We start from the raw sequence: 19,330 nt of genomic DNA, 5'->3' as shown, positions 1-19,330 counted from the left end.
TTGTCAGTGCACTGTTGATCAAAAGCACACTAACAATGTCTCCTCACATGGAGATGAAACACTTGCAAGTAAATTGCCAAGCTCAGAGAATAACTCAACCTAACCAGCAAGGATGTAATGTTTTAAAACACCATAAGACATAGGAACAGAATTAGGCCATTTGACCCATTGAGTTTGCTCTGCCATTCCATTTTGGCTGATTTATATTCCCTGTCAATCTCATTCTCCTGTCTTCTCCCCATAATCTTTGAAGTTTTTATTCATCAAGAACCTAGCAATCTCTGCTTTAAATTTACCGAATGACTTGTCCTCCACAGGCACATGGTTGGAAGATGAGGAAAAGCAGAACTCTATCCCTGTTAAGGCGACTGGAAGAAGAGGTGAGGGCAGATACTCAGGAAGTGAGGAGATACAGGTGAGGTGGGGAAGGGAAACCACATTTATCCCACAGCTTTAACAGGGATCGAGTTCCTCTTGTCCTCACCTACCAACCCATGAGCCTCTGCATCCGATATATCATTCTCCACAATTTCCACCATCTTCAATGAGATCCCACCAGCAAACACATCTTTACTTCGCTACCCCATCCCCCGCCACTCTCTGCTTTCTGCAGGGATCGCTCCATCTGTGATTCTCTTGCCCATTCATCCCTTCCCACTAGTCTCCTTCCTGATACATATCCCTCCAAACAAAAGAAATGCTATACCTGCCTATTCACCTCCTCCCTCACCTCTGGTCAGAGTCCCAAACAGTTCTCCCAGGTGAGGCAACACTTCATCTATGAATCTGTTGGCTTGTCAATTGTATCCTGTGTTCCTGATGCATCCTCCTCGACACTGCTGAGACTCAACATAAGTTGGGGGACCACTTTGTTGATCAGATCTGCTCCATTAGCTGAACATGGAATTTCCTGGTGGCCAACCATTTTAATTCCTATCTCCATTCTTTTACGCTGGCTTTGAAAGGGAGAATAAAACTACAGATATGAGGCTCCCTGCAGCACATGTTGACCCTGTGATCTCTTCCTAGGAGGCTGATGCTGGGCTGTCTTTCGCGAGGATGAAACCTTGCCAGGCAGCAGGGCTCGATGGAGTACATGGTAAGGCTCTGAAAAACTGTGCCAACCAATTGACAGGGGCATTCAAAGACATTTTCAATCTCTCATTGTTACAATTGGAATTTCTCGCCTGTTTCACAGCAACAAACTTGCATTCAACGTCGTTAAGACCAAAGAGCTAATTGAGAACTTCAGAAAGGGTAAAACAAAGGAACACAAACCAATCCTCAAAGAGGGATCAGAAGTGGAGAGAGTCAATATGTCTGAGGACCTAACCCGGATGCAACATACTGCTGCGGTTATAAAGACGGTAAGAGAGCAGCTATATTTCATTAGAAGTTTGAGGAGATTTAGTTTAGAAACATAGAAAACCTGCCGCACAATACAGGCCCTTCAGCCCACGATGCTGTGCCTTACATTTACTTATTTTAGAAGTTACCCAGGGTTAGCCATAGCCCTCTATTTTTCTAAGCTCCATGTACCTATCCAGGAGTCTCTGAAAAGACCCTATCGTATCCGCCTCCACCATCGTCACCATGAGCCCATTCCATGTACTCACCACACTCTGCGTAAAAAACTTACCCCTGCCATCTCCTCTGTACCTACTTCCAAGCACCTTAAAACTGTGCCCTCTCATGTCAGCCATTTCAGCCCTGGGAAAAAGCCTCTGACTATCCACTCTTTCAATTACTCATCTTATACACCTCAGGTCACCTCTCATCCTCTGTTGCTCAAAGGAGAAAAGGCCAAGTTCATTCAACCTATTCTTGTAAGGCATGCTCCCCAATCCAGGCAACATCCTTGTAAATCTCCTCTGCACCCTTTCTATAGGTTCCACGTCCTTCCTGTAGTGAAGTGACCAGAACCGAGCACAGTACTCCAAGTAGGGACTGACCAGGGTCCTAGATAGCTGCAACATTACACCAATCCCATGATTGGCGAAGGCCAATGCACCGTATGCCTTCTTAACCACAGAGTCAATCTTCATAACAGCTTTGAGCGTCCTATGGACTTGGACCCCAAGATCCCTCTGATCCTTCACACTGCCAAGAGTCTTACCATTAATGCTATATTCTGCCATCATATTTGACCTACCAAAATGAACCACCCCACACTTATCTGGGTTGAACACTATTTGCCACTTCTCAACCCAGATTTGCATCCTATCAACGTCTCGCTGTAACCTCTGACAGCCCTCCACACTACCCACAACACCTCCAACCTTTGTGTCATCAGCAAATTTACTAACCCATCCCTCCACTTCCTCATCCAGGTCATTTATAAAAATCACAAAGAGTAGGGATCCCAGAACAGATCCCTGAGGCACACCACTGGTCACCGGCTTCCATGCAGAATGCGACCCGTCTGCAACCACTCTTTGCCTTCTGTGGACAAGCCAGTTTTGGATCCACAAAGCAATGCTCCTTAGATCCCATTCCCTCTTACTTTCTCAATAAGTCTTGCATGGGGTACCTTATCAAATACCTTGCTGAAATCCATATACACTACATCTACTGCTCTACCTTCATCAATGTGTTTAGTCACATCCTCAAAAAATTCAATCAGGCTTGTAAGGTATGACCTGCCTTTGACAAAGCCATGCTGACTATTCCTAATCATATTATGCCTCTCCAAATGTTCATAAATCCTGCCTCTCAGGATCTTCTCCATCAACTTACCAACCACTGAAGTAAGACTCACTGGTCTATAATTTCCTGGGCTATCTCTACTCCCTTTCTTGAATAAGGGAACAACATCCACAACCTTCCAATCCTCCGGAACCTCTCCCGTCCCCATTGATGATGCAAAGATCATTGCCAGAGGATCAGTAATCTCCTCCCTCGCCTCCCACAACTAAAACACTCGAAAACCTCTACAAATATACTGTGGAGAACATTCTGACTGGCTGTATCACCAGCTGGTATGGCGTGGGGTGAGGGGCTATGGCACAAGATCGAAATAAGTTGCAGAAATGTGTAAAATAAGTCAGCTCTATCATGTATACAAGCTTCTGTAGTATGCAAGACATCTTCAGGGAATAGTGCCTTAGGAAAGTGGTGTCCATCATTAAGATTCCCACCACCCAGGACATGCCCATCTTCACAACTGTTACCATTGGGAAGGAGATACAGAAGCCTGAAGGCACACGTTCAGTGATTCATGAACAGTTTCTTCCCCCTCTGCCATACAATTCCTAAATGGACATTAAACCCATAAACACTACCTCACCACTTTTTTATTTCTGTTATTTTGAACTACTTATTTTAACTAAACTACTTAATAGAAATAGATATTTACTTAATATAACTCAGTTTTTTTCTCTACATTTATTTATCATGTATTTCATTGTACTGCCGCTTAAAGTTAACACATTCCATGACATATGCAAGTGATATTATACCTGCTTCAGAATCTGATTCCCGTTCGAATGTGTTGGTCCATGGCCTCAACTTCAGCCAAGATGAGACCATTTTCAGAATGCAGGAGCAACACCTCGTATTCTGCTGAGATAGCCTCTAACCTGACGGCAAGAACATCGATTTCTCCTTCCGTTATTTTTTTCCTGTTTCCACTCCCCTTCCCTCTTCTATTTTCCACGCAGGTCTCTTTTATCTCCTCTCCTCAGCTGCCTATCACCTCACCCAGTACCCCTTCTTCTTCCCTTTCTCCCATGGTCCACTTTCCTCTCATATCAAATTCCTTCTCCTCCAGCCCTTTACCTTCCCCACCCACCTGCCTTCATCTGTCATCTTCTAGCTTAACTTCTTTCCCCTCCTCGTATCTTCTTATTCAGACGTCTTCCCCCTTCCTTTCCAGTTCTGATGAAGGGCTTCGGCCTGAAACATCGACTGTTTATTCATTTTCATTAGATGCTGCCTGACCTGCTGAGTTCCTCCAGTATTTTGTGTGTGTTACCTTGGATTTCCAGCATCTGCAGAATCTCTTGTGTTTATGCTTTTCTGCACCTTCTGCAAAGTCTCCACATTCTTTCTGTAACAAACAAATCAGCGAAAACTGCACACGGTATCTAAAATCAAGAGCTTGATATAGCTGCATCATGACATTCCACTGTTTTTTATTCAGTGCTCCCTGGTGGTGCAGGGAACTCCAGCGAATGGTTGAGGACAATGGCTGCTGGCCACATGTTCTGCATAGGCCGGGTTACCCCAGCACCTTCTCATGGTGAGTTTAAGCCTATCATGAAGATTAGGATGTGAACGTTCGATCCAGGAGCTTTCAAATGTCACTGGGATTCTCCACCTCACCTTCACTGCAAGAATGGACTCCATTCACAAGCCTCACGATCCAGCTTGTTATGACTTCACATCTTATTTTCTACCTGCACTGCACATCTCTGTAGCTGTTACACTTTATTCTGCATTGCTATTGGACTACCTCAATGTACTGTGCAATGAATTGATCTGTGCGAATTGTATATAAGAAAAGCTTTTCAAAATACTCAGTACGTTTGACAATAATAAACCAATTCCAATTCTTTCAAGTTCTGGTAGCCTCAGTAGAGTTTATGACTATTTCACACAGAAAGTTTTAAATGAGCAACTGACTCAAAGTTTAGCACAGACAAATGGAGCGTTAAGGCCTTGTTAATCCATTACAAACTACTTTTAATGTAATGGGTCATTCCCCAGCACAGAAAAAAAAATTGCTTGTGCAATCTCTTGAAAAGCTTCAATGTGGCAATAATAAGCCAATTCCAGTTCCATAGGAGAGGAGAGGAGGGTGGACCATATGAGAAAGGGAAAGAGGAAACAGCCAGGAGGAAGTGATAGGCAAGTGAGAAGAGATAAAATGCCGAGGGGCAAATAGAGGAGGAGAGGGAAATATTTTTTACCAAAAGGAGAAATCGATATTCATCAGGTTGGAGGCTATGCAGAAGGAATACAAGGTGTTGCTATTCTACCCTGAGGGTGGCCTAATCATGGCAGGAAGGGAAGCCATGGACTGATATGTTGGAACAAGAATGGAAGTTGGAAAGTTGGGGCACGGGGAAGCACTACTTTAGCGGATGGAGTGGAGGTGCTCGATGAATCAGTCCCCCAATTTACGACAGGTCTCACCAATATAGAGGAGGACACATCGGGCGCACTAGACATGATAGGTAACCCCAGCAGATGCACAGGTAAAGTGCTGCCTCACCTGGAAGGACAGGATGGGGCTCTGACTGGAGATGAATAGGCAGTTGTTACAGTACAGTGGGAGGGGTGTGGATGTTAGGTTAGGGGTAGGGTTGGGAGATGGAAGTGAAGTGCTCCTAGTGGAGAGAGTGAGGGGGACCTGGTGGAGAGAGAGTTCAAGTTTGTGGGGGTGTTGGGGCCAGGGTTTGTGGACAAGTGGACATTGGGGTTAGGGTTCAGGGCAGGGCTAGGGAATGGAGATAAGAGGCTGGAGGAAAGAGGATTGTGGAGCTGAGGTTTAGGGGCATGATTGGGATATAGTGATGAGGGTCCAGTGGGAAAAGGGGGAACTGACGGGGAGAGAGAGAGAGGACATGGTGGGGAAAGAGAGTACCTATGTGGGCCAGGGTTTGTGGGGAATTGGCAGCTAAGGTTAGGGATAAGGGCTGTGTTTGGGGATGGAGGTGAGATGCTGGAGGGAGGTGTGGCAGGAAGTTTTTGCCTGGACTTCTTGGGGAGTAGTTGTTCTGGGGCACCTTACTGTTGTACATCTACCTATGGGTTGGCAACGGGTGCCAGTTGAGTTGGTTGAGTTGGGGGGATCTATAGTAGAACATATGTTAGGCTGTGCGTGAGTATAAAGAGGACATTATTCCCCGACATTGTATGGCTTTCACTGATCTGTTTTGTATCTGTGTCTGTGGATGTTAGGGTTGGGTTCAGGGTTGGTGGTTAATGGTTGGAGTTTGGGTTATTGTGTTAGGGTTTTACACGCTAGCCACAAGCCAAGTTTTCAGCACTTCTCCTGCCACCTTCTGCAGGTGTTAATGTAAAGACTGGGCTGTTCAGTAATGTCGCAAGAGGCTGCAGATTCTATAGCAATACACAGAGTGCTGGAGGAATTCGGGAGGTCAGACAGCACCTGGGAAGGGAGATGAACAGTCAATGTTTAGGATTGAGATCCTTCATCAGAACCCCTGAAGATTGTAATCTGGTATTGAGGAACGAGTGGAAGCCTGTGATTGGGGGAAAGAAGTGGGCTCGAAACTGTTATGATTGCCAGCTGGTTAGGGGTTGAGTCAGTGTTGACAAAGCGGCCCTGTGAGTATTATGGCACTTCAGGTTTTCAGTGTTGTTATGTTTGACGACAGGTGTATAAGGCTGAATTTTCAAGGTAAAGAAAAACAAAATGCTGGAGGAACTCAGAATCCCAATGCAGGGTTTTGAAACAAAACTTCAGCCATCACTTTGCCTCGATAGGTACTGCCTGAACCTGCTGAAATCCTCTAGCATTTGATAGGGTTCAAATTTCAACCTAGGTTTTCACTTGCTGTCAATCATAATCAAATTCAGCCTGCTTCTTATTAGCTGTCAATCACAGGCCGCATGTCAATGCTGATGAACCACTTCATATCCCAGCTGTCCATCACATCAACTTCGAGCCTGTTCCTTCCCTCAGCTGCCAATCACGGGCGGTCTCAGCAACACTAACCCTGCCTCTTCAGAGTACGCCAATCAGGATCCGCAGCTTCAACGCTGACCCGCCCCTCCATTCACGCTTGTTAATTGATACTGCATCCACCTCTTCCTCAAAAATTGTCAACATGGACACCGCCCCCTTGACTAACTACCAATCATAGCCTTCATCAAATATACACCCACTACCGGAACTATCAATCAATCAACGTTGTGCTTCACTCTTTACCCCGGTTGTCAATCACACAGCACCTCAACACCGACTCCGCCCACTTTTGCTTGGCGCATTGCATTTTGGTCTTGTGGGATGGTGTCGCCATGGAGACAGCAGACGCGCGTTCAGGCTCCCGCATGGATGTGCTGTCCTTGCCTACCGTGGGTCCCGAGGACTCCCAGTGCCGGGTTCCAGCCCACCTGATTCCCAGCTTCGGAGCCGACACAGGCGGATCCTACGAGCCACTCCCAGCCAAGGCCGGGCTGGCCCGGGAGGTCATCAAGTGGCTGCAGAGCTTGGACCTGAGCTTTTCCTTTAGGCACATCAAGCAGTGAGTAGGGGTCCGGAACTGGGGAGTCGAGTCGAGGAGGATCTGGGAGCGGGACTTATGGAGGCTAGAACACAGTAACAAGCTCTTCGGCCCATCGTGCCAGTGCTGATCATGATGTTTTTTTTAAATTGCTCACACTAGCCTGCACATGGTCCATACCCCTCCATTCCCGGCCGATTCTAAATACCTCCTAAATATTATTGTGTAGATTTCTATCATTTCTCCTGGCAATGCGTTCCCACACTTAATTGCCCTCTGACATCAGATTTCTGAAGGATCTATGAAACCCTGAACACTACCTTGTTATTTTTTTTGCACACATCTAACTAAACTATCTATTACAATAAAGTTATAATTATCTATCGATCTATTGTAACTAATAGTAATTTTTATGTAATACACACAAAATGCTGGTGGAACGCTGCAGACCAGGCAGCATCTATAGAGAGAAGCGCTGTCGACATTTCGGGCGAGACCCTTTGTCAGGACTACGGTAACTAAAAAGAAAGATAGTAAGAGATTTGAAAGTAGGAGGGGGAGGGGGAAATGCAAAATGATTGGAGAAGACCAGCGGGGGTGGGCTAAAGCTGAAAGCTGGAAAGGTGACTGGCAAAAGGGATACAGAGCTGGAGAAGGGAAAGGATCATGGGACGGGAGGCCTAAGGAGAAAGAAAAGGGGAGAGGAGCACCAGAGGGAGATGGAGAACAGGCAGAGTGATATGGGCAGAGAGAGAGAGAAAAGAGGGGGAAAGAAAACTAAATATATCAGGGATGGGGTAAGAAGAGGAGGCGGGGCATTAACGAAAGTTAGAGAAGTCAGTGTTCATCCAATTAGGTTGGATGGTATATAAGGTGTTGTTCCTCCAACCTGAGTGTGGCTTCATCTTGACAGTAGAGGAGGCCATGGATAGACATATCAGAATGGGAATGGGACGTGGAATTAAAATGTGTGGCCACTGGGAGATCCTGCTTTCTCTGGCAGACAGAGTGTAGGTGTTCAGTGAAACGGTCTCCCAGTTTGCATCGGGTCTCACCAATATACAAAAGGCCTCACCGGGAGCACCGGATGCAGTATACCACACCAGCCGACTCACAGGTGATGTGTTGCCTCACCTGGAAGGACTGTCTGGGGCCCTGAATGGTGGTGAGGGAAGAAGTGTAAGGGCAGGTGTAGCACTTGTTCCGCTTACAAGGATAAGTGCCAGGAGGGAGATCGGTGGGAAGGGATGGGGGGGACGAATGGATAAGGGAGTCGCGTAGGGAGCGATCCCTGTGGAAAGCAGAAAGAGGGGGGAGGGAAAGATGTGCTTGATAGTGGGATCCCATTGGAGGTGGCGGAAGTTATGGAGAATTATACGTTGGACCCGGAGGCTGGTGGGGTGGTAAGTGAGGACAAGAGGAGCCCTATCCCGAGTGGGGTGGTGGGCGGATGGGGTGAGGGCAGATGTGCAGGAAATGGGAGAGATGTGTTTGAGAGCAGAGTTGTTGATGGAAGAAGGGAAGCCCCTTTGTTTAAAAAAGGAAGACATCTCCTTCGTCCTGGAATGAAAAGCCTCATTCTGAGAGCAGATGTGGTGGAGACGGAGGCATTGCGAGAAGGGGATAGCATTTTTGCAAGAGACAGGGTGGGAAGAGGAATAGTCCAGGTAGCTCTGAGAGTCTGTTGGCTCATAGTAGTTATCAGTAGATAAGCCATCTCCAGAGATGGAGACAGAAAGATCAAGAAAGGGGAGGGAGGTGTTGGAAATGGACCAAATAAATTTGAGGGCAGGGTGAAAATTGGAGGCAAAGTTAATGAAGTCAACGAGCTCAGCATGTGTGCAGGAGGCAGCGCCAATGCAGTCGTCGATGTAGCAAAGGAAAAGAGGGGGACGGATACCCATATACGCTTGGAACATGGACTGTTCCACAAAGCCAACAAAAAGGCAGGCATAACTGGGACCCATGCGGGTGCCCATGGCTACACTTTTGGTTTGGAGGAAGTGGGAGGAGCCAAAGGAGAAATTATTGAGAGTAAGAACTAATTCCGCTAGACGGAGGAGAGTGGTGGTAGAGGGGAATTGGTTAGGTCTGGAATCCAAAAAGAAGCGGAGAGCTTTGAGACCTTCCTGGTGGGGGATGGACGTATATAGGGACTGGACGTCCATGGTGAAAATAAGGCGGTGGGGGCCAGGGAACTTAAAATCATTGGAAAAATTCAAAGTCTGAGAAGTGTCACAAACATAGGTGGGAAGGGAATAAACAAGAGGGGATAAAACAGTGTCAAGGTATGCAGAAATGAGTTTGGTGGGGCAGGAGCGAGCTGAGACAATGGGTCTACCTGGACAGGCTGCTTTGTGGATCTTGGGTAGGAGGTAGAAACTGGAAGTGCGAGGTGTGGGAACTATGAGGTTGGTGGCAGTGGATGGGAGATCCCCAGAGCTGATAAAGTTGGTGATGGTATGGGAGACAGTGGCTTGGTGCTCCTTAGTGGGGTCATGATCAAGGGGTATATAAGAGGAGGTATCAGAGAGTTGTCACAGTGCCTCGGCCAGGTAGAGGTCAGTACGCCAGACTACAACAGCTTCCCCCTTATCAGCGGGTTTTATAGTGAGGTTGGGTTTGGTGCAGAGGGAGTGGAGAGCAGAGCGTTCGGAAGGAGTGAGGTTGGAATTGGAGCATGGTGTGGTGAATTCGAGACGGTTGATGTCCCGTCGGCAATTAGCAATAAAGAGATCCAGAGCAGGCAGAAGACCAGAGTGGGGTGTTCATGAAAAGGAGGAGGGTTGAAGACGGGAGAAAGGGTCATCAGTGGGGGTAGGAGAGTCCTTTGCAAAGAAGTAAGCTCGGAGACGGAGCCGGCTGAAGAAGAGTTCAGTGTCATGGCGTACGCGGAACTCGCTGAGGTGTGGGTGAAGGAGGACAAAGGTGAGGCCCTTACTGAGGACAGGGAGCTGGGATCAGAGTGGGGGAGGGAGGCTGGTGGTGTCGGTGGAGAGGGAAGGGTTGGGGTGAGAGGAAGATAGAGTTTCTGAGGGCTCAGGAGCTGACGATGGGATCTGAGGGAGAGGGAATTGCAGAGTGGTGGTGGAGGAAGGGGAGACGGGAGTCACAATCGCAGCATGTGAAGACCCGGCCTGGAGTTCAAGGCTGGAGTCGGTGGTTGCGCCATCACTTTGAAGCTGTCCATGGTCATTGGAACACGCATTAATGGTGCTAGAGTCCGGGTTTTGAATATGCCCTGGGTTGCTGGGGTAGCCGAGATCGACGGCGGGGGCCGCAATATGATGTTAATTTTTATGTTTTGCATTGTACTGGCTCACAGTCTGGTGTGGGGGACCTCTGCACTGGATCAAAATAAGTTGCAGAAAGTTGTAAACTCAGTCAGCTCCATCCTTTGCAACTGGGACATCTACAATGAGCGATGCCTCAAAAAGGCAGCATACATCATTAAGGGCCCCCATCGCCCAGGATGTGCTCTCTTCTCATTGCTACCATCTGGAAGGAGGGACAGGAGCCTGAAGACACACACTCAACAATTCAGGAATAGCTTTTCCCCTTGCCTTGACTTCTGAATGGACATTGAGCCCATGAACATGACCTCACTACTTCTTGTTGCACTGCTTATTTAAATTAACTTTTATTATTATGTATCTATGATATAAATACATAATATTTACTGTAATTCACAGTCTTAATATTTATTGCAATGTACTGCTGCTGCGTAACAGCAAACTTCACAAGATGTTCTGGCAATATTAATTCTGATTCTGATTCTACTGCTGCCACAACGTAACAATTTTCACGAGCAATGTCAGTGATAATAAACCCGCTTCTGGTTCTGAGCAGCTGCCTCAGGGCACCTGACCTTGAGTGTTTTGGATTCAAGCCTCTGTGGAGTCAATGAAATACTTTTCCCATAACACTCTGGCCACGATGTATGCCCTCAGATCCTTGAGTATAGTTGGTGTAGTGATCAATAATAACAAAGGCATTTGCCATGTTGCTGGAATCAGGCTCTAGGGAGAGGAAGTCCATACATACTAGATCAAGTGGCCCTGCACTCTGCAAATGGGGTAACAGAGCGACCCTCATAGGCAATGTCTTGCTGCGAATTCATTGAATGCATGACTTACAGGGGGTCAGTAGAAGCAATCACAAACCAGTCCATAGGCTTTGCAATACCCTAAATGACCCAAATCATCATGACGTGACTCTGATGCTTCTCAGGCAAAACCAACTGGGACTTCTGCAGAGCAGCGTATCTTCGATCCTTGGAACAGTATACCAGTCAGGGACTGTGCATCAGTTTAGTGTCTGATAGTCAACACACATTCGTACCTTCCAGTTCTTCTTCCTCATCACTACTATGGGTGATGCATAGGGTCTCCTGGACTCAGTGATAATCCCAGCTTCCACCGATGGTGCTGAATGTCCTCCACCAGTGTGGATGCTAGTCGCCAAGGCCTTTCTGTGAAAGGGGTGTCCTTTGTACTCTTGGAACAACCCACATCAAACTCGTCAGTAGAAAAAAACATCTTCGAACTTCAACATCTTCCCTGTCAGTCTCCTTTTCCAACCTCCAGGTACCAGGGAGTCACCAAAGTTGAATGACTTGGCTGACAGCTTTCCCATTCCAGGAGATGGTCTCTCTCCTGCTTTTCTCTCAGGAAAGCTGGACATTACAGTCACCGGAGAAAGATGTTGCATCAGCATTCCTCAACTGACATTGACTTCTCTCTCTGAGGTGTTCATGACAATCACTGTCATCTTGTTTCCCTGTACAACTGACTGCCTGTGCAGTTTGGGCCTCACCAATAACCCAGCAGTTAAGCGTGACTCCTCTTCATGGTCTTCCAGAGCATCCACCAGAAGGGCCTCAGCATCAAGCATTCCGTAAAATTTGGGGTTTCCCGTCACTCTAGCTACTTCCCTAGGCTGTAATGCGGTGGGTTTGGATGAGGTGTACCACACAGTTCCTTTTGTTTGTGCTCATTATCTGGCCAAGGATGGGCTTGCACTTCCTCAAAAACAGCTCTGAACACTGGGTGAAAGGACAAGGTTTACAGAAAGCTCTCCAATTCTCTCCCACTAGCCTCCTCACAATAGGAGTATTTGTTCCAACAAGAATTGAAGTTTCACCCTTCTCAACTGGGTCTGGACAGACCAACAGTAATGTATCGAGGACCTCAGCTACTCCCACATCTACCTCTGAAAACTCCAGCTTCAATGACACATAACCATCATGTGGGTAGTCATCAGCAGGGATACACTGGAGCCTGGCCCCACTAAGACTTCAGGAATAGGGTTTTGCACTTTGGTGTTTTCCTTGAAACGTTGATTGGAACATGTTCCCCCCCAGCAGATGCCAGGCCATTCCCTCACTGGGTCTTGCCAAAGTTTCCCGACTTCCACTTCTGTTTAAGTAGTCGTGGGTTCACTTTCTGAAGGTTCTCCTGTCCTCCCACCTGAACTGTCCCTCCTCACCATAGTTGTAACTGAGAATACTGGTCACTTCAACCGGGATACCTCAGCTCTCAAACCTTTCACAAAATTCTGCAAAAACTCCCGCCTGTGTGGCATTAGGGGTCGCTACTGCAACAGAGGCTACTACCGAGGACTGTGCCCTGCTGATAGAGGCCTCTCGCTCCTCCATTGCATTTTCCTCCTCTCTTTCTTCTCTGATCAACTCAACAAACAACGGAGGTGGGGCTCATCTTATGAGGCATTTGGAGGCTTAAAGCAATCATGTCACGTGACTGCGTGCCCTTCACCAATTGGTGCATCCTTAATTGATTCACCTCGGCCAGTTGTTTGGCTCCCTTACGCTGCAAGCAAAGCAGCTGTCTCTCTAACCAGAAAATGTAGGCAGAAAGTTTCTCCCCTTTCTCTTGAAACATGCTCCTAAACCCTGTCAGAAGCTTCATGCCAAAACACTTTCTGCGCTTGCATGTAGCCTGTAAAAGTAGCTAAGGGCTTCTCTGCCTTCAAGGACCTCACCACTTCAATAGCCGGACCTTTTAGGCTCTCTACCAGTCGCTGTCTTTTCACATTATCAGAGCACTACTGCTCATCTAGCATCCAAGGGGTCTGCTCCGCCAAAGTCTCGTATTCCTCCTCCTCCTCGGGGGTGGGCTTCACTCATGAGAACATTCTCATCCTATGATAACTTTCACTCTCTACCCGTTCACTTTGCCATTTATCCACTAGGGACATAAGGGCCGATACCAGCTCAGAATTTTCACACCTCACTGGAGGACTCATTAGACTTTCCACATCAGACCACTCCTTCCCCTCACTCCGCTTAAACGGGAGCAAGTTGTCTTTAAAGTCTCCGCCCTCAGCTACGGGAAACTCGGCTTCCAATTCAGCACCCTCACCTACACTCCCCCTTTCTCTGAAAGAAAGGACGGCCCAAGCCCCTGCCTCTCCTGGGACCCCAGATCCAGTCCCACCTCGACTTTGCTAGTCTGAACTAAAACCACATCTTCTTTGCCTGCCTTTTGGTCAAACTGCCACTCCATGATTGTAACTTTCCCAAATGCTTTAAAAGCACTTAAAACTCTAACTAACAATTCATCTGGGCTGCGAATATCCACCCTGCTCAGAACACAAGCATTAGTTACAGGTAAGCTCTTTGAATCGCACCCCAATACTTAACCCCTGCAGTGTCCATAACCATGTATCTTAATCACTTTCCTGGACAATAGTTTAACACAGGCTGAAACACAAAACCACCTAATAAATGCTTAGGTTAATCATACAGTGTTCATCAAATTCAGTCCTTAACGATACCCCCACAATGAAACCCCTTTTACTGGGCATCTCTGGAAATGCAGCTCACTGGACTCCGAGGCAAGGAACCCACCTTTCTCAGACTCTGTACATCTAGGGTGTATCTGACTTTGGTCCTACCAAATCTTTGAGTTTGGGATGCCTCACCCACCCAAACCCCTGTTTGTGTGAATGCTGTGTGATTTACCGCCACCTGCAATCGCCTGTTGGCAAGAAATAACAGTTTACACATTGCATACGATTATAAAGGAAGTATATTTATGAATGTTAACGAAAGACATTAAAGAAATGAAAGAAAAAAACTAAGAGCTCATTATAATTAAACAGTGAAATGTACACAGGTGGAGCACAAATCTTCCAAAAGACGACGTTTCCAATGTACCCTCTGCACCAATTCCTAGTCACTGCTCCCTGGAAGAAGTTCCCCCTTGGTTCCATCAGATCGCACATTCCTGCTGGATTGAAACCTGTAGCCGATTCTCTTGAGCTCCTTCTCTCTCTATCTCCCACCAATAAAGGCTTCGACCCACACCAGTGTCTGTCAGAAAAGTTGCTCCCCCTGCGTTCTCTAGAATCTTCTCACAATTCCTGACTGGGAGACACACATGTTCCCAAGCATCCGTTGTCTTTAATGGTAACCCAAACACTGCTAGCAGAACACATTGCTTCTGCAACCATTACATGAAATACACTGCAACATTAGCAGTAAAACCTTTACCAGAGTGTTACACTTGTATTACTCTTTTAAAGTGAGTGTTACCAGAACCCATCAGAAATTTTATTATGTGCTATATTTTGTTACATAGTTATGTAACTCTCAGTATTTTAATGTGTATTTGATGTACATAAATTTCTTCTAAATCAGTCTAACACTGAAGATTTTATCTGCATTATCTCTTACAAACTTGACATCCCACGAAGCTAATAGCAGATCTTTTCTGAATTCATTTTGAATTCAAGAAATGAGTGACTGAGAAAATGGGAGAGCCATTAACCTATTATTGAAAGCTGGAGAAAAATCCAAAAATTCATTGCTATGAAAATGATAGTAGGTACATTTTAAAGTACATAATATGATTACACAAAAAGGGAGGTTGTAAATCTAATAGTTTTCAAAGTTGTACTTAACAGTCTCAATAAAAGGGAGTGAATAGATAGTATATCAACATTTTCAAAAGACTCACTAAGAAATAACATGAATTATTATACCAAAGTTATGGTGTACACTGGTTATGGATAACTTGAATAGCGGTTTGGTCAAAGAGCAGAAAATAGAGTAGGAATTAATGGGTTTAATTAATTAATGGGCTGACACATAAATCAACTAGAAATCTTAAATATACACAGTCTACAGGACATAACTGACTTGGTTGTGGAAACTAGAGTAAGTATAATGTCATTAAGTTTATTGTTGTTACTAAATTAGGTGGGAAAGTGAACAGTGAAGAGTCCACAGACAAATTAAGTAAACGATTGAGAAAGAAGGTGGCAGATAGAGTATAACACATGTTGTGAAATTATTTATTTTCATGAAAAGAATAGGAAAAACTATCTGCTTTTTTCAATAATTACAAAGTATTAATACTAATACATTTTGGAAATTTTGTACACAAGAAATGGTGAACTGCTGCAACATAGCAACTCAATAATGGAAATATGGAAATGAAGATCTCTAATTAGAATACAATAAATTCTCATTTTTCAACTTATGAAACCGCAAAATTAATTTTACTTTGAGAATAAACCAGTTGTCAAAAGGTATTGATAACAACTTTGTTCCGGAATTTTCAGCCTGATATTGAACCCATTCTGAATGTATTTCTTCATTATATTTCATAGGGACTTCTGTAATGGTTATCTTGTAGCTGAAATCTTCTCCTGGTACTATCCCCATGATATTGACATCACTGTCTTTAATAATGGAGTCTCATTTCCTTCCAAGCTGAAGAACTGGTCAAAACTGGAAAATGTGAGTACAGAATCCTGAGAGCTCAGCAAAGAAGTTATTCCACATACCTTTCAATAATGTTGTGGGTCACCATAATTCAGTTCTGCAAGCTTCATATCATTACCTTACAGTGTTATTGGGTTTTACCCTGGTAAGCTATGCTGAGGTTGACATTGTCATTGGCCAGTTAACCAATCAACCTGTACATTTTTGGGATGTGGAAGGAGACCAGAGTACTTGGAGGCAACTGATGCAGTCACAGAGAGAACATACAAGCTCCACACAGACAGTCCCTGAGGCCAGATCTGTAGTATTGTGAGACACTAACTATTTATGCCACTGTGCTGTCCCTCAACATGATTTTAGTATGAATGTTAATATTCTTTACAGGCACCTCTTAAAGGGGGACACATTCCAAGCCACATTCTTCCAGCAACTGGGGAGTGATGCTACTTAAATGAATGGATGCCACAATGAAGTGAAGGGCATAGTAAACCTGGAACAGTTAGCGAAGAGCAGTACTGCAGAGGCAAGCTTGAAGGACTCCTTATGCAAGGCGCTCTAGAGCTATGGGGCTGGTAGGAGGTTCAGAGGAAGGTTTCAAGAGTGCACCTCTACGAATGTCTCTGTTATAGGAAAATTTGGTCTGGAGGGAAATGCTAGTGACTACTCTGTCTGCCCCCATGGGTTGAAGGAAGTGAATGAAGTCAATAGATTCTACAGATACTGGAAATCTTGAGCAACACACACAAAATGTCAGAGGAACTCAGTAGCTCAGGCAGCTTTTATGGAGTGGAATAAACAGTCGATGTTTCAGGACAAGACCCTTAATCAGGATTTGATGAATGGTCCTGGTGAAGGGTCTTGGCAAAAGAGGTTGACTGTTTATTCCCCTCCATAGATGCCTGACCTGCTAAGTTCCTCCAGTATTTTGTGTGTGAAGGACATTATCTTCTGTTTTATTTATCCTATTTGGTATCAAGAGCTTGGATAAGAAATGTTTACTTGAACATATAATCTCCCCAGAGAAGTTGTTTCTGCTCAATCTGTGAGGGAATCAAATAGACTGATGCACAGGTCTTCTGCTGACCAGGAAGCTACCCAAGTTGTTGGTCAGCTGCCTTTGGGTGGTTCTGGTTCTTCTTTCATACTGGGCTCAGTGTCATTGGATAGGATGTCCAGCTAATTGATATTGTTACGTACCCCATAACTGGGTTTACAGACCAGCAGAAATAGAAAAATCCATTGGAGTCTGGTGGTACCGAAAACTAAAGGTGTTAATTAGTAAACTACACAATACAGTATCAAAAATGCAAATGTACATATAAAACAGGTTAGCAATAATAAACATAGAAATGTAGGAATAATAATCAACAATAATAAACAAGCTCTATCAATGTCTAGGGGTAAATGAATTGTCATAAGAGAATATAGTGTTCAGTTCAGTTCATGTGTGCTGAGGTAGTTGCAGTTGTTGTATTGTAATTTGTTGGAGAGAAAAAGAGAGTGAGTAAGAGATTGAGCAGCTGCAGCCAGCAAACCTTCTGTTGTATTCTGATTCCGTCGTACCATTGTGGTCATTCGGTCATGACCCTCCCGTACTCAGCTAGACCGTTCTTCTGTGGTGGACCCGTCACTCTGGCATGAGTGGACACACACACAAGTCCCCACCGGCCCTGCCGTCACACTGTGAGCTTTGTTGACCGATCTCCTGATCTGGTCCTCGAAGCCCCCACCTTCCTGTGGGTGCACAACACTCGGTCAGTGTCCACTGGTGTGCCTCAGGGTGTCTCCTCACACCTGTCTTTTATCCCCACTGACGGGGTAGCAGCCATCCATCAACTCAAAATGACCATGTCCATCAAATCAGGCCAGTCCTGCTGTCTCCTTAGGAATGTTAACGAGCAAAGTAACGTCCTTGTAGCAAAAGGTAAACAATCCAGGAAGAAGCCATAATACATAAATCAAATGTGTCTCTCTCTCTTATCTGTAGCAGATGTTCCTGCCTCTGTGCTTCATCTCTCTCTCTCTCATTAGCAGCATAGCATAGCATAGCAATAGTTCATAGTTCTCAAAGGGGGGGGGGGATTGGTTAACTCTGCAACCCATTTCCATCAGGCCTGTTCAGCACTCATAACAATATGGCCCAGTATAAGGCAGTGCCTCTCTGTGGATCATCAGTCACACTGCAGAGCGGGGATTCTCAAACCTTTTTTTTTAACGCCATAATTCCCTACCATTAACCAAGGGGTTGGTGGGCCCCAGGTTGGGAACCCCTGCTCTAGAATGACCTTAACAATTACAGAGCCCTTTGGCATTCACAAATGTCTAGAAATAATTGCATTTACAATTAATTTAAAATTGAAAAAAAAACATGAAACAGTAAGAAACACACACAATTAAAAATAGTCAAGCACTTTTAAACTAACTAAATAGTGATCTAATTACCATTCTCCAAAAGTTATTCCATCCCAATCATTTCAACCTACAATACTTGCATTAGTTTTATCACAAAGTTAAAAGATCTCAGCATCATCACTTATCTGGAGCAGTGGACTACATTTGAGTCCTAAGCTTTTAAGTTATTAAGTGCTTAAAATTTGGCAGATTGAACAAATCTGCTGTTTTTTGAGTTGAAGATTTTCCACACGACCTTAGAATTTAAGCCATTTTAAAAGTAAATCCAGTAAATCCTGGAAAATCTCTCAACATGTAAGGCTGTTATAATATATCATAAGTCAGTTGAAATATTTAATACTAAAACTAATACAGTACATAATGGCTTTGATAGATTTTTGAAGTGAGATTAAAATGCAAATAATGTGAAAAGTGCAGACTCTCTCAGAATAGAAAAGCAATTATAGTTAAAATGCAAATTACACCTTTACATATAATAACAGTGTCAGATGATTATACTGTATCACTCTGTTTAAAGTCTGTGCTGTTTATGGAAGTCTACAATTTCATTTCAAAATTACTTTCCCTTTTTAGTTTATATTCAGGAAAAGGTTGAATATACCGAAGGAATTCATTCATGCTACAATGCATTCTAAACCGGGGGGAGCAGAATGTCTGATACAACATATATATACTTTGCTGACAAATAGACAGTGAGTATCTTTATTCCACATTGCATTTTGGTTTATAAAATGTTCACTTTGCAACTGACATCAATATGCATGCAGATGAATTTTGCTGAAGGGATTGAGCGTCACATTTCAGTGGTGGAAAAGGTGAGGTTGCTAGTCCTTGCTGTCTAGATACTGTGCAGAGAATGGACATTTTGACTGGATACCAGATGACTGCCAGAGAGTCCAGAGGAGGTGCACGAGCATGATCCCGGCAATAAAAGGGTTTACAGATGAGGAGCATTTGATGGCTCCGTGCCTGTACT

General features: G+C 44.9%; 1 protein-coding gene and 1 long non-coding RNA gene across 2 annotated transcripts in view; both read left to right on the top strand.

The window, feature by feature from the left end:
* The first annotated feature begins 118 nt into the window (after positions 1–118).
* On the top strand, positions 119–4,479 carry LOC140728930 (uncharacterized). Its single transcript, XR_012099213.1, has 3 exons — positions 119–1,099; positions 1,199–1,367; positions 4,142–4,479. It is a non-coding gene; the product is annotated as an uncharacterized lncRNA (long non-coding RNA).
* Positions 4,480–6,986: 2,507 nt separating this feature from the next.
* The window catches only part of spata4 (spermatogenesis associated 4), a 29,077-nt gene continuing 16,733 nt past the window's right edge, over positions 6,987–19,330 (top strand). Inside the window, exons 1-3 of the mRNA XM_073048035.1 lie at positions 6,987–7,214; positions 15,828–15,957; positions 18,928–19,046. Of these exons, the coding sequence (XP_072904136.1) occupies positions 6,988–7,214; positions 15,828–15,957; positions 18,928–19,046 (476 nt within the window). The 5' untranslated portion in view covers position 6,987. The remainder of the gene's footprint in view (positions 7,215–15,827; positions 15,958–18,927; positions 19,047–19,330) is intronic.

Source organism: Hemitrygon akajei, chromosome 6 (genome assembly GCF_048418815.1).
Source record: "Hemitrygon akajei chromosome 6, sHemAka1.3, whole genome shotgun sequence".
Classification (NCBI taxonomy): Eukaryota; Metazoa; Chordata; class Chondrichthyes; order Myliobatiformes; family Dasyatidae; genus Hemitrygon; species Hemitrygon akajei.
The sequence above is the reverse complement of the archived record's forward strand: the minus strand, read 5'-3'. Positions and strand labels throughout refer to the sequence as shown.